This window comes from Populus alba, chromosome 19 (genome assembly GCF_005239225.2).
Source record: "Populus alba chromosome 19, ASM523922v2, whole genome shotgun sequence".
Taxonomy (NCBI): domain Eukaryota; kingdom Viridiplantae; phylum Streptophyta; class Magnoliopsida; order Malpighiales; family Salicaceae; genus Populus; species Populus alba.
In genome coordinates this window covers 9,090,857-9,105,210 of record NC_133302.1, presented here as the reverse complement: position 1 = coordinate 9,105,210, position 14,354 = coordinate 9,090,857, and the positions used below count along the sequence as shown (strand labels likewise).

General features: G+C 30.7%; 1 protein-coding gene across 1 annotated transcript in view; it reads right to left on the bottom strand.

The window, feature by feature from the left end:
• LOC118051548 (disease resistance protein RML1B) overlaps positions 1 to 8,724 on the bottom strand; it is a 16,352-nt gene extending 7,628 nt beyond the window's left edge. Inside the window, 15 exon segments of the mRNA XM_073406575.1 lie at positions 224 to 352; positions 599 to 678; positions 680 to 694; positions 6,035 to 6,056; positions 6,058 to 6,083; positions 6,689 to 6,724; positions 6,727 to 6,755; positions 7,011 to 7,049; positions 7,052 to 7,097; positions 7,276 to 7,361; positions 7,441 to 7,529; positions 7,617 to 7,678; positions 7,680 to 7,793; positions 8,095 to 8,271; positions 8,446 to 8,724. Coding sequence (XP_073262676.1) covers positions 224 to 352; positions 599 to 678; positions 680 to 694; positions 6,035 to 6,056; positions 6,058 to 6,083; positions 6,689 to 6,724; positions 6,727 to 6,755; positions 7,011 to 7,049; positions 7,052 to 7,097; positions 7,276 to 7,361; positions 7,441 to 7,529; positions 7,617 to 7,678; positions 7,680 to 7,793; positions 8,095 to 8,271; positions 8,446 to 8,544 — 1,049 coding nt within the window. The 5' untranslated portion in view covers positions 8,545 to 8,724.
• Between the last annotated feature and the right edge of the window lie 5,630 nt (positions 8,725 to 14,354).

Here is a 14,354-nt window from a genome sequence, read left to right as displayed (position 1 = left end):
AGAATCCCCCGTCTGATGAAATTCAGAACAGGTCTATTGTTGGGTCCATTTCCTCATTTACAAACCTTTTTCTTATCTTTTTTTTTTTTTTTTCATTTCACCATTTCTATCATCCCCCAGATACTCCAAAATGTGGCAAAATACGAAAAGCTCAGTTATCAGAAGGTGAATAAAATTTGAACTTTGGACACTTTCTTCCAGATGTGGATATTCTTTTGCACACTTCGAGTCATTTATAATAAAAATGGCAGCAACTTGGGATTGCTCAACGTCAGCAACTTGCTCTGCACATCTTCGCCGTGAGGAGAAATCGACATTGTCAACCTTTCCTCCAGCCATAGAACGCAGGTATCTGCAAGACGACAAGAATCATAACAGATACAATATTCCCACATTTGTTTGGTTGAGGTCTGTGTCAAGAAGTACAACTAGCAAATATTTTAATCATGCATGCATCATTTGAATCGATTCCCCAGGTTGACATTTTTTTGAATTAGTTCTTCAAAATGCTCAAAAGCCACAGAAACAATCCTTGCAACATCAGTATTTTATAATCTAAAGTTTAAGCCTTCCGTGTTAGCTTGCTTAAGAATATTACGTAGATAGATCGATTAAACAACGAACCATGAGAGGATTCCGACCAAATTGTATGATCATTGGTTTGTCTTTGAATACATATTCCATTCACTAGATTCTGCAACCACAAGCCACAAACACATTAGAAAATATTAAATGCTCCATGATCACTTCGGCCAGAATATTTCAGAAGAGAAATGCAAAGGAGAAGGAGGTGGTCTTGTTGAAGCGGGGACAAAGAAGATTCAAAAGCTAAAGAAGAAAAGTAAGAGAAGAAGCTAAGAAGAAAAAGCTAAAAGAAAGAAAGAATGGGTTGAGAAAATTCTTCAACTTTGTAATTTTTATTTAATTCATTAAAAAATTGTTCTAGAATTAAGAAAAAATAGAATATAAATTTACTAAAAATTTTAATTAGAACAAACATTTGGGCGTATAGCCCAATAAAGAGGAATAACTAATAATAACTAAATTTAAGTTCAACAAATAAAGTCTAATTAAAAAATTTCAACTAAAAGTTCACATAATTAAACCAAAAATATAAGATAAAAGTCCAATCTCTCAATGATTTGGGTTATCCTCCATTGTTTTATGATCATATGAGTACATAAACAATATATTAGGTCTAGTATCCCCACCAACTCTCTTGGGATTGAAGAAAACTCGTTCCCGTCGAGTGTAGTTCAAGGCAGCCCCTAATAATACTTCAAAAAAATCATAATCAAATGTTTGTGATGTCTCTCTGATAATCTAAATATAATCTGAATTTAGTCAAAAGATTTCAAAAGGATTCATTAGGGATATATTGTTTTTGTTTTTATATATAACAAGGCTTTTCATGTCAAAGTAGAGCTAATACCAAAGTTTAGTGATAATTTAATGACATAAATTATTTGATTCAATTATTTACAACACTTTAAATGGTATAACACTACTTGCAATTTATGATTTGGTTTCCAAAAGACATCATTAAGATTCTAATCTATATCATGAAATAATCTCCAATATTAAATGCATCATGATACTTATATAGATCATGTCGAGGATTTGTATTATTTATTACTTACTAGAATATGTTTTAAAGATCTCAACATGCAAATTATAAAACTCTGCATGCAAAAAGACTCAATTGAATCAGACATTTATAGTGATGAGACAAAAAAGAAAGATCCACTGGCATCCTAGGTTTGTGACCAGGAAACCTTATATGACTGGGAGTAATAGAATGAAACACACTTTTTGAATCCTAGATAGAAATAGAATGGATATAACCCAATGAATCGAGACCTTTATTATGCTCCTTATCTTGAATAAAAGGTAAGGATTCAGAGAGCTCTACTGACTACACAAGACTTATGACATATTGGATGTTAAGCATAGGGGACAAAGCATCAGGGAGCTTAGGAGGTTATCTAAAATCTATGACATGCTGGATGTCAAACATAAAGGGTGAAGAATCAGGAAGCTTGAAAGGCTGCTCCAAATCTATAATAAATTAGGTGTCAAGTATAGAGATCGAGGAATTAGAGAACTCAGAATAAAAATTGACTTGAAACTCTCCTAATATTGCACTTACCTTTTCAAGCAACTCTACTAAAGAGTCTCCAAAAACTTTTACAAGTAAAAAAGACACAACTGACTCTTTATAAATCTCCTTTTCAAACTCGTTTGAACCTATCATGTTAGCTATATTTATCTCTTTAGATAGTTCCATTAGAGAGTTTCTTGAAATTTCTTCTATAACTAAACCAGACATAATAAGTTGTTCCTTAATCTCATTCTTAAATTCATTTGAACTCATTGTATTAAGTCCTTGTTCGTTCACATTCTTTTTTTTCTTGTTCTTGTTGCTAGGTCTTAGAAGTAATCTAATGAGTTTGATCTTTCTACCTTTAAAAGCAAAAGAACATAAATTTGATTGACCAGAAATGGCGACGTATAAATTATATATTCATGGCCTCCCCAAAATGATATGTCATACATCCATCAGAATCATATCACACCAAATTTCATTATAATAGTCTAAGAATTTAATAGGAAACAAACATCTCTCATTGACTGCAATGGAATTATTGTCAACACATGACACATTATATGGCTTAGAATAGGGAATAAGTTTTAGGAGTAAACAAATTACAGCAGTTGAAGATACTGCATTGATACAACTTTCATTATCAATGATAATCTTGCAACCTTTATCCTAACACTTGATACAGGTCTAAAAGATAGCAATCATTCTTCAATCTTCAATTCCCTCGTGTTGTGTCAAGGCATATATAATTACACTCAACCTAGTTGCCTTAAACTCTATAGTGTTTTGTTCATGATTAGTTCTAAAAATACCACTCAAGGTCGAATCCATGATAATTGTAAACTTAAAGTTGGATACTAGATGACTATTAGTAAATGCATGCATCACTAACTTAGAAATAGAATAGAGATCACATATGATTCCTACAAGTGAAATCACAATACAAAATTAAAACTAATTTCATTTTTTTTTTATGTAGGGATTAATCAAGAACAAAATACACCAATAAAATTTTAAGTACGTATTTCTAGACCGTTAAGTGTAAATAACTAATCAAACACAATGTCACAAACAATGACTTGCAATTATCAAAGAGGACTAAATGCTAGATATCAATGATGAAAGAGATTGATAAGCAAAAATTAACAAATAAAATAACAAGGTGTGATTTGTTTTTAGCCACAAAAAGTAATATTAACAAAAACTTTAAATGATGAGTGTAAAACAAGAAAGTAAAACTTAACAAATCAAAAGGTTAAGTAATTTACCGATCACATTACTTAATGTTGACGAGACTATTTGGATCATATGAACTTCCATTGGTGTCAAAAAGTGTTGTCGTCGAATAATATCTTTTATTGCTTTCATTTTTCCTTTTTTTTTTTTTTTTCACTCACTTTTCACCTTTTTTTTTTTTTACTTTTGACTTTTTAAATAAATCATATATATATATATATATATATATATATAAAAAGCAATACAATTAAGAGTAAAAAGTAGATGTGAAATTGGTAGAAGAGTAAAAGACAACCAATAGTAAAGAACAACCAAAACTTGTTCCTTTCTTCTTCATTTCTCTCGAACTCTTAAGATTGAAAATGCATGATGACTTGCCTTGATGAAACTAATGGCTAAGGAAAGTCTGTGTGGAAGCTTAGGATTGTCTAGCTGTGGTTGGACTTCAGACATATAGGTTATGCATTGAATTGAGTCTATGATGGCTGCAGAGTTGATGATTGGTTGACTGATCGGGGCAGAGTGGTTGTTGGTTATGGTTAGATGGGAATGGCAGTTATGGTTGACTGGTGGTGTTTTAGGAAAAATTAGATTGGTTATTGTGGCTTGATATTTTGTGGTGGACGATGGCTGATGGGTGGCTACAATTGGGCTTGGGTTTTGTTGGCTGGTGATTGAGGCTCTTGGTTTGGGCTTATTATTGTTGCCAAAGCTAATGGCTATTGGATGAGAGTTGTTTACGGAAGTGTTGCGGTGTTTGTTGTTGAGGTAGTGGGTAGTGGTTGATATGGCGGTTGTTGCTAGTTTTGGTGGCTAGCATATGCGTGTTAGACTGTTATTTTAGGGCAATGAGTAGGTGTGGTGGCTAGTCTTTGGCTTACGTGGCATGGTTGGTGTCTACGTTGGCCAGCGACGTGGTGGCTATGACTGAAGACTAGCTATTGTAGTTGGTTGTTACAATTGGTGTGTGTGGTGGCTGGTGAATGAGAAAGATGAACAATAACTAGAGTTAAGAGTGTAAGGGGTGTTTGATTGGATTTTTTTTTTTTAAATCTGGATTGTAAAAGAAAAGCTAAAAGAAACAGTTTATATATATATATATATATTATAAGAACTAAAACGCGTGGGGAATATATAGCAGTTTTTTTTTTTTTCTTTCACCGTAGTAGTATTTTTTTCATATATATATATAAAATATTTTTTTTTTCAAAATTATCTTTACTAATTTTTTTAAATATTAAGCTAAAATTTAACTATGTAGTTTTTTTCAAAACATGTGGATTGCTATAATATTTTCATACATTGTTTTTTTTTTTAAGATTTATTTATTCCTTTTTTTCAAGTAGATTTTTTTTTACAACCTCAAATTTTAACATGGCGGTGTTTAACTGCCAAAATTTTTCTTTGTAAGCGCTGTGTTTTCTCCATAAAACGATTTTCTATGTTAATTAGTATTATATTATGAGAAGAACTGTAGCTAGCTGATTTGAATAAGAAGAGTTGTAGCTAGATGATTTGACTTATAAAAGTGACAGCATCACATTAATGTATTAAATGCTTTACAAATATACGCTGTTTTTTCTTTGTTTTTTTTTTTTTTTCCATTGAGCCTTTTTTTTCTTATCTGTAGTGGGAAAAGCACAGGCGAGTTCATGATGGTGCTTTAAATGCTTTAACAATTTACCGCAATTTTTTTTTTTTTTTGCACTCTTCGTTGCTTTCAAATGATTTGTGTCTTTATTGGTTATTATTATATTATTAAAAGCATTGTAGCTTGGAAAATATTTAACTTATAAAAGCGACATCATCATGTTTCTGTATTAAATGCTTTGAAAATTTACACTGTTTTTTCTATGCTTTTTTGCAATTCAGTCTTTTCTTCATGGGAAAGAATTTACTTGTCAGAGGCGAGATCATGATGGTGTCCTTAAATACCTCAACAATTTTCTACAGTCTTCTCTTTTTCTTGCATTTTTTGTTGCTTTCAGCTCCGATTTTGTTTTATATATACTGCTACTTTTTTTTTTTTTTATCACCGTTGATGAAAGCTTCATGCAAAATCTAAGGTTTACGAGCTAGATTGAATGTCAAGAATTTAAACAAAACTGTTTAATTGTGAGAACAATTTAAAAAATAATAAATAAGAAGAAAAAGAAAAAGAAAAAAAAAGCCAAAGAGAAAAAAAATGCTGAAGAAGAGTATGCAACTTTGCAATTTTTAATCAAAAACTATCTAATATTTAGAAAAATAGAATATAAATATTAAAAACACTAACTAGAACAAATAATTAGATTTATAATCCAATAAATAAAATACCTAACAATAACTAAATCAAACCCAACAAATAAAATCTAATTAAAAAACCTCAACTAAAAAATTTCAAATAAGATAAACAAAAAAATTTCTCAATAGTTTGGGCTATCATCCATCACTTATAATTATATAAATATATAAATAGTATCTCATCCGGTGTCCTATCCATCTTCTCAGACAAACATCTACATGAAACTCCCAACTGGGAAAGTGAGACCAAGTAAATGCCCTTTACTTTATAAAAGCACTCAGCAGCCAGCACTGCAAAGCATTTAAAAAAAAAAAAAAAAAAAAACAATGAATTGAACTCACACAGGGGTTCAACAATCACGTAGGAGTTTTAGGCATTATAGTAAACAGATGCTCTCACGAGATACATACCAGAGCTTGATGAGCAAGTTCAGAAAGCTTGGCCCCTGATTCTTCCCTCCTGAAATTTAAAAGCAGAGGCGATTCCGAAGTGATAAATAATGTAATCTAGCATTTTATTTTTTTTGATAAATAGTGTATTCAATGTTGATCAGTCTAGAGATCACATGTTTCAATTATATATGCTATATGTCATGTACAAAAAAATCGTCCTCAAAGACGTGACGTGATGACAAAGAGTTTGAGATCTTATACAGTCTCGAGTTTAAGTCAGAGCATGCACCTCTTGTAAAAGCCTGGGATAGTCCGGGTTACTCGAATCCGAAAAAAAAAAGTCGTGCACAAAAACAGGATTTTATCTCCCAACAGCTAAGCTTCTCAAATTTCTTCTATTTCTTTGACAGCAACTCAAAGAAATATGCAAGCACATAGTCCTCAGGTACAACAGTACAAGAAGAATCTGAGCAATATCCAATCTCAGATAACACTGAAATCTAAAGCTGCCATCTAAAAACAAAGCTCAGGCAAAAAAAAAATTCAATTTCATCAACCCTAATGCCCACATGGTATTTGTATCACATGAACTAGGACCTGGTGCTCCTCGGAACTTTAAACTTAAACAAACATGTTGAGCTTTATGCAGAAGTCAAGAGTCCACAAAATGACCTCACCTGCCATCAACTTGATACTGAGGCCAACTTTTTGCTGCAATCAATGCTTCCAAACAATGATCCTGCAGCAAATTGTGATCAAGATATAGTAAGCAGGTATTATCTTTGCAGTAACAAGAGGCAAATTGTATGAATAATAAAATCCACGAAAACAAATAAGCTTCAAAAATACTAGCACCAAAATTTCATGCGTAAAAAACAACCATTTCCTAAAATATTAATGTTTGGCTCACTAAACAAATGAAATTATACTCTGCGATTTGATACAAAATCGCTGAAAATTGGCATCCAGCAAGTGTCAAGGATTGCCAGCTTACCAAATATGTAGAAGAAATCATCAAAAACCACTTCTTTTCCAGGTTCTTTATGCACAGCACAGGTGCAGGTTTCCCTACTGTGTAGTTCTGCAAAATTTAAGAAAGCTTATGCAACTGGGTATATATTCTTTGCAATTCACACAAGCTACCTTCAGTCAAAAAAGCAAAAAAAAAAGTTCAAACTGAACATAGATTAGACTCGACAAATTCGGAAAATTATGTATCTTCCATGCAGAAATCACTTAAAATTTTCCAGACCAGGTACCTTAAACTTTGGAAGTGATAAAATTTCCTTTGGAGCTAGTCTTTTACTCTCTATTTCTTCCGCAGTTGCATGTTTGGTATCAGAGCCTTGATGACCCAGTGGTCACGAGTTCGAGGCACAAGATAATGGCTGTGCAAGTCTCTGGCATAGGGTCTCTGACCAAACCCTCTTTGTCTGGGTCGTCAGATTCTGTGTTATCATCTTTATGTTCATTTTGAGTTGCTTTTTGGTGCAATCTTAATTGCAATAAAGCAATAGAAGAACATGAACATTTGTAAAAGTGATCAGATAAACCAAAAAAACATTTCTATTAGACAGAAAATGACCTGCCAGCACATGATTCTTTTTTATATATAACTGGGATTTCTTTTGGGACCAAGGAGGCAGGTTTCAGGCCAACAGCCTTCATGAACTATGTCTTTATCAGCTGCAGGTCCTACAATTGCTTCCCGCTTGACACGCTTTCTTCTGGGTTTAACAGCTCCTGAGGCTTCATACAAGGCTTTATCATCAAACTCCTACATACATTTAGCCCCTAAAACATTACTATTGAAATTGTTCATGGTAATTAGAAAAACAAATCTGAACTGCTCTATCTAGAACGCAAAAAAATATTCGAAGCCATCATTCCTTGATAAAAGAAGAAAAGAGGACATTATGTACCTTCCAATTATTAAATTACAGATAATGTGGAGCAAGCATAGTTTGGGTTCAAATTTCAGATCAGATGCCCGCTTGACTTTGTACATGAGTGATTTTAGTGAACACACACACACACATGATGTATAAATCAAGACTACAACGTAGCAGCAAATGTACCTCATCTGAAGACTCCATTTCTGTCTCGCTACTGGATTGCTCTGCCAATGGAGACTTTTCAGATATACGAGGAGGTGGTGGTGGTGGAGGCACAAGTGCTGCAGGGGGTAGAGGTGGAGTGGGCAGGGCCATTCTAAATGGAGCTGGAATATTCATTTTGTTCATCAAATGCAGCACCTATGGAAGAAAACTAAGTGGTCAATGACATGGCCAACATGCTTGCAGCTGACTAGAATAATAATAATAATAATAATAATAATAGAAAAAAACAAAACAATAAATTGTAACTATCAGAGCCAAGGAAGGTGATTTTGTAAACTTGTCCCAAACTTTGCAGAATATGGGGACAACCTGTGTATAGAAGCGAGGAACAGCAATAAGAGCATTTACAATGTTGGTCAGAATGTTTCCATCTGGTGGAGGATAAGCATACCTGTAAGAACAAAACATGACCCAATCAAGGTAATTCTAACAGCATATCATGATACCATGGAATAATGAGGATGTTTTTCTGCCCTGCTATCAACTGCATGATGCTACAACTTTGTTTGCTGCCTAGTGATTGTTCATGGTTTGTTAGCTCCGGTTGCCCTCGCCGCATCACCCCAAGTTCGTGTATCATCATCAGACACCAATTCATCCATTTTGATGATCTTTTTTTCCTTTTTAAACCCTACTATTTACTTTAACAGTTATACCCTAAAATTATTTTTTGTGGTAAAATGAGAAAACAGGTCAAAACATATATCAATTTAAAAAAAAAAAAAAAGAGAGAGGAAAGAATGAGTTGGCAAACATATATCCAAAGTCTTGGAGTAAGTTGGCAAAAAAAAAAAAAAACTCAAAACTGCTATTATCTTTTTTTCAATGCAAAAAATAAATTGTTGTTAAACAACCTAGTCAAAAAATTCATTTATAAAAGTTAATCAAAATAGACTAAATTTTATTGAAATGTATGATAACTACCAAATAAAATTTTTTTAAATGCTTAAGAAATTTAAAGAGAAAAAACCATTAAAGCATAGTTTTGTAAATTTTTAGGAATAAAAATGAGGATTTATACATAACCTCCCATAGTTTGTTAATTTTTTTGTTTTGCCTGATATCTTTTAAAAATTATACTTTACATCCTATCTTTAAATATATAAATTTATAATATTCTCCTTTCCTTTCATCCCTCTTTTCTCTTTTCTAATCTTAAGTTTCATGTCAATTTTTTTTAAAAAATTAAGTATAGCATGTTGAAATTTGTATTTGTATTAATTTTATTCTTATTATTTTAATTACTATTTATTTTGTTTTTGATGCTTTTTAAATTATTTTTTTTTTCAATATCATCTTTCGACATTTTATTTCTTTAGTTTTTGTATTCAATTTGGTCCTCGTTCTTTTAAATGCTATTTCTTTTGTTTTTAATACTTTCCTTGATTTTTTTTCAATTTTATCCCATGAAATTTATTTCATTTTAATTTTTTTATTCAATTTGGTTCTAATTCATTTTATTGCTATTTTTTTAATTTATTTTATTTCTCAATTTAGTCTCTCATTATTTTATTTCATTTTATTTTTATATAAAATTTAGTCCTCATCCTTTTGATTGCTATTTATTTATTTTTTAATCTTAAATTATTAGGAATTTGGCTTCATGATTTTTTCGTGTTTATCTTCTATATGATGATCCTGGTCTCATGACTTACATCACGAGTTTCAAATATTAACCCGATTTAATTTTGATGTTTTTAGAACTCGAGTGAACATGCCAAATTTATAGTTAAGTCATGAAAGTAAGATAACTTCATATAGAACAAATTGAATAAAATAATGGAGACCAACTCTTAAACAAACTAGATAATGAAAGATAAAACTAAAAAAAAAAAAATCAATTGAAAAAAACCATTGAAAAAAAAACATGAGTCAATCCGGGTTAATTTGACTAACCCGTAACTTGAGATATGAGATCGGGTTAACCCCATATAAAGAAAAGAAAAAAAAAATCATGAATTTTAAGGCCTTAATAACCTAATGTCGAATAATGAAATTTTTTTAAAAAAATTCTAAAACATTCAAAGATGATGAACATTTTTTTAGTGAATTCAAAATAAAATAAAAAAAAAGGTTTGTTGAGGTTTTTCTTGGAACCTCGCTCTGGGATTAATTAGTGAGAATAAGAAAATCCTGTGCAAATTATATAAAATTTATTATTAATCATCAGTATCTTATTCTTGATCATCAATATTGAATAATAACTTATTTTCTAGTATAAACTATGATGGAATCGTTTATAAAAATAAATAAATTAAAGGTTTTTTAATTACCTTTAAACATATCATAGTTCTGGTACGCTCCTCCCTCAAGATCTTATTATCATTTTCCTAATCGTCCCCTTGTTGTATATATAGACGAGACCATTATCCCGTGAATTGTATGGAAACAAAAGGCAATGCTCAGCGCCAGAACGCCAGCCTTATTGTGTATATATTATATGTACCCTAAATTTGACTCGTCTTTACATCACAACATTGACAGGAATTTAAGCACCAACATTCTCAGCCAACCTAAGTAGAAACGTGGTTGTTGTTGTTTTTATTTTTTAAATTATTTTTTACAAAAAAAAAAATATCAATATCATGTAGATGTTCTTAAGTGTTTTTTAATGATTTTAATACACTGATATTAAAAATAAAAATAAAAATAAAAAACTGGTTTAAAAAAAAAAAAATTGATAATCAATTACTTGTTTACTATGTTCTTAAGAATCAAAATAAATAAATAAAGTTTTTTCTTTCCGTTTCCAAATTTGGTAGCCCCAAAACCTCATCGTTGAGTAGGTTTTGTTTTAGTTTAAGCGTGATGGAAACGGTGTTTAAAATTAACAACAACAAAAAAAAGTGTAAATAACAATGGAAGGTTTGTGTTGGGTTCCTGTTTGTTTTTATATTTTAAAAATATTTTTAAAAAAAATTAATTTTTTTTATTTCAAACTAATATATTTTTTAGCCATTTTAGATCATTTTAATGTGCTAATGTCAAAATAATTTTTTAAAAAAAAAAAAATATTATTTTAATATATTTTAAATAAAAAATACTTTAAATATAACCACAAATATACTTCCAAATATTTTTTAAAGACACAGTTTAAGTCACCGTAGGTCAAATAGGTCAGGCACTGTGCTGCATGGTTATTACTACTTTTTAGCCTCTTTTTTTTTTTTTTTTGTTATAAACATCTTTTATTTTTCTTATCAGTTTCTCATTAGCTTTATGACACTAGCACCAATTAAAAATAATTTTAATTTAAAAAATAATTAATTTGTCCTTTTAAAAAATAATATTTAATCCTTATGTTTTTATATAAAGTTAAACATGTGGCAGTAGAATGAAGAAGATGCCACACCACTTAAGGGCCAAAGCCAAATTTAAAAATAGAACCATCAAACACGTGTTAACTTCTTAAGATAAAGGATGCAAAACTTGGAACAAAATAAAAAAAGTGCAATGCTGTGGAATCTACCTGTTGAGTTCATTAAACCATGACCGTTCCAGGCGAAATACAAAGTTTAGATCAATGCTTGTCAGTTGTGCGTCTATGGAAGAACCTTTCATTAAGCAGACTTAAAGATCAATGCTTCACTTGTCAATAATATTAATAATTTATTTTTTTATTGTCTAAAACGGATTGGAATAGAACAGGCAAAAGTTTGTTTCTGATGAGAAATAATTTTTTTATATAATATCAAAATTTTATTAATTAAGTGATTAATTATAAGTTTAAATTTTACAATTTTTATACTTATACTATATAATAAATATTAAACATAAAGTATTGAAGCTACGTGAAAAAAAAAAGTGATCATTGCTTTATCCAAAGAGTCTTTCATGGTTGCGTTGCCTAGGCTACATTGAGAGTATGTTTGGTATTGCAATAGCTGTTGTGGTTGTGATTTGAAAAAAGTTGTTTTATAAAAAGTACTTTTAGTTGAGATTGATTTGAAAAAATAAGTGTTTGGTTAAAACTGTGGTTGAAATTGAGGTTGAACAAAAGGTAGTTTAATGTGTTTGGTTAAGAATGCTTTTGAAATTGAGGTTATAAAATAATTTAAAAAAATATATATTAATATTGATAGTTTTTAATTTAAATATTGTAGATTTAATTATTGATATTACATCATAAAATAAATAATACTTTATATAAAATATTTTTTATTATTCCATTAAAATATCTACAATTCTGCAAATGTTATGTCATCATGCGATCTTTGTCTAATTTATGTAGTTTTATTAAATAATATTAAATACTAATTTTTCAAATAAAATACAATTAAAAATAATTTATATTTTACTGGATCGAACCTGTTTTAATATATTTTAAGTTTTGGACCGGAACCGGTTCGACCAAAATAATACAACACGCTACACTATTGACCCAAACAGTGCATCATGCTGCACTCTCCATGCAAATTAATTAGCATCAGTAGTGCAGCATGCTGCACTGTTGATGCTAATTAATTTGTGTGATGTGCAAAAGCATGGTGCAGAGAGGAAAAACGCGACAGAAAGCATGTAAATTCTGCTTCAGCAAAATCGTGTTTTCAACGCAAATAATGGTAGGGCCCACGTATAAAAATCACGGCTCATTTCTTAACCAAACACTATATTGTCATTGTTACATACTAAACACAGCCACAAACTCTTAGCCAAACGGACTCTGATTTTTATCCAGTCTTACCACTACATTATAATTATAAACGAAACTAAAAAAAAAAAAACTATTATAGCTCTTTTGTCGCTTTACTGTTCATGTCACTGCTTATAGCCAATGTTGTTTTTCTTGGTCCTTGAAACTTTTACCTATTTTTGTTTTGGTCACAAAACTATATTTTTCTTCATTTACATCCTTGCAAGTTCTATTAACATGGTTCCATTTGCTGTTATCTACTTCGATTTTCATGTTCTCGTCTGTATCATATATCTTTAAATATTACTACATTGAATTAACAATCAATGTTTTTAACCCTCCCATAAACCGATCCTTGCCACAGCTAAGCATCGGCAGAGCCACCTAGTGGATAACAAGGTAAGTTCTCCACCTGCATGTTCTTCCTTTTCAAGCTAAGCGTAGGCATCTTTGGCTACGTTTACTTAGTCCCTGTTATTTATAAAGCATAGAATTTAGTTCAAGTCAATAAAAGCTTAGCAGTTTGATACAAAAGCTCATGGCCAAGTAAGAGATGTTTATTTTGGATGTAATAAATATTCATATTGGAACATAATATTCATCTCTCAAATCCCTAATCCAGTTGATCATATAAATAATTGTTGATTACCTAAATAAACAATTATATAATTAAATACTTAATTATAAATTAAAGAGATGGACAATTATATATTTCTAAAAACTTAATTACAATTATATTATAATTTCTCCCCTAAAATTATTCAAAATAAAGTATTAGAATTATATATTGCTAGGTTTTAATATATCTCTCCCACAACAAGAATTCACAGTTTTACCAACGGAAATATTCCGTCGGTATGTGATTGATAGTACGTCGGTAAAATATTTACCAACTAAATTACCGACGGCATACGTCCGTCGGCTTACCTTTCGTCGGTGATTTCCCATTTCGTCGCTATATCGGTCGGCAAAACAAAAAAACCATTTACCGACGATTTTACAGACAGAATTTGCGCGCCAAAAAAAAAATCCCGCTTCAATAATACCGACGGATTGGTATTCCGTCGGCGATATCACAATTCACCGACAGTTACTTTCCGTCGGTAACTTAGTCGGTGAATTGTTGAAATACCGACAGAATATACCGTCTGTGAATTCGTCGGTAAGTTATAATACCGACGGAATTAATCCGTCGGTAAATCCCTTTGTAATTTTTTTTTAAATTTTTTTATAATTATTTAGAATACATAATATAAAATGATATAAATTAATGGTAATAAAAACCAATTATGCAAATAAAAATTATATTAAGCATCAAAAACAAAAAATAAAAGATAAATAATATTCATTACAAAATGAAATTGTTCAAAAAAACATTAAATGAAATTTTAAATTTAAATAATGTTTATCAAAAATTAATATAAAGGAGGTTAAGGAGGATCAGGAGGAGGAGGAGGCTGACTGTTATGCGGCCAACTTGGATTGGGTGCTCATGTTCCACCTTTGTGACATTTTTATGACCATTTGACGAAGCTCTTCATAGGCCGCTCTTTGTTGTGCAGATTCTGCTGTGTATTGTTCTTTG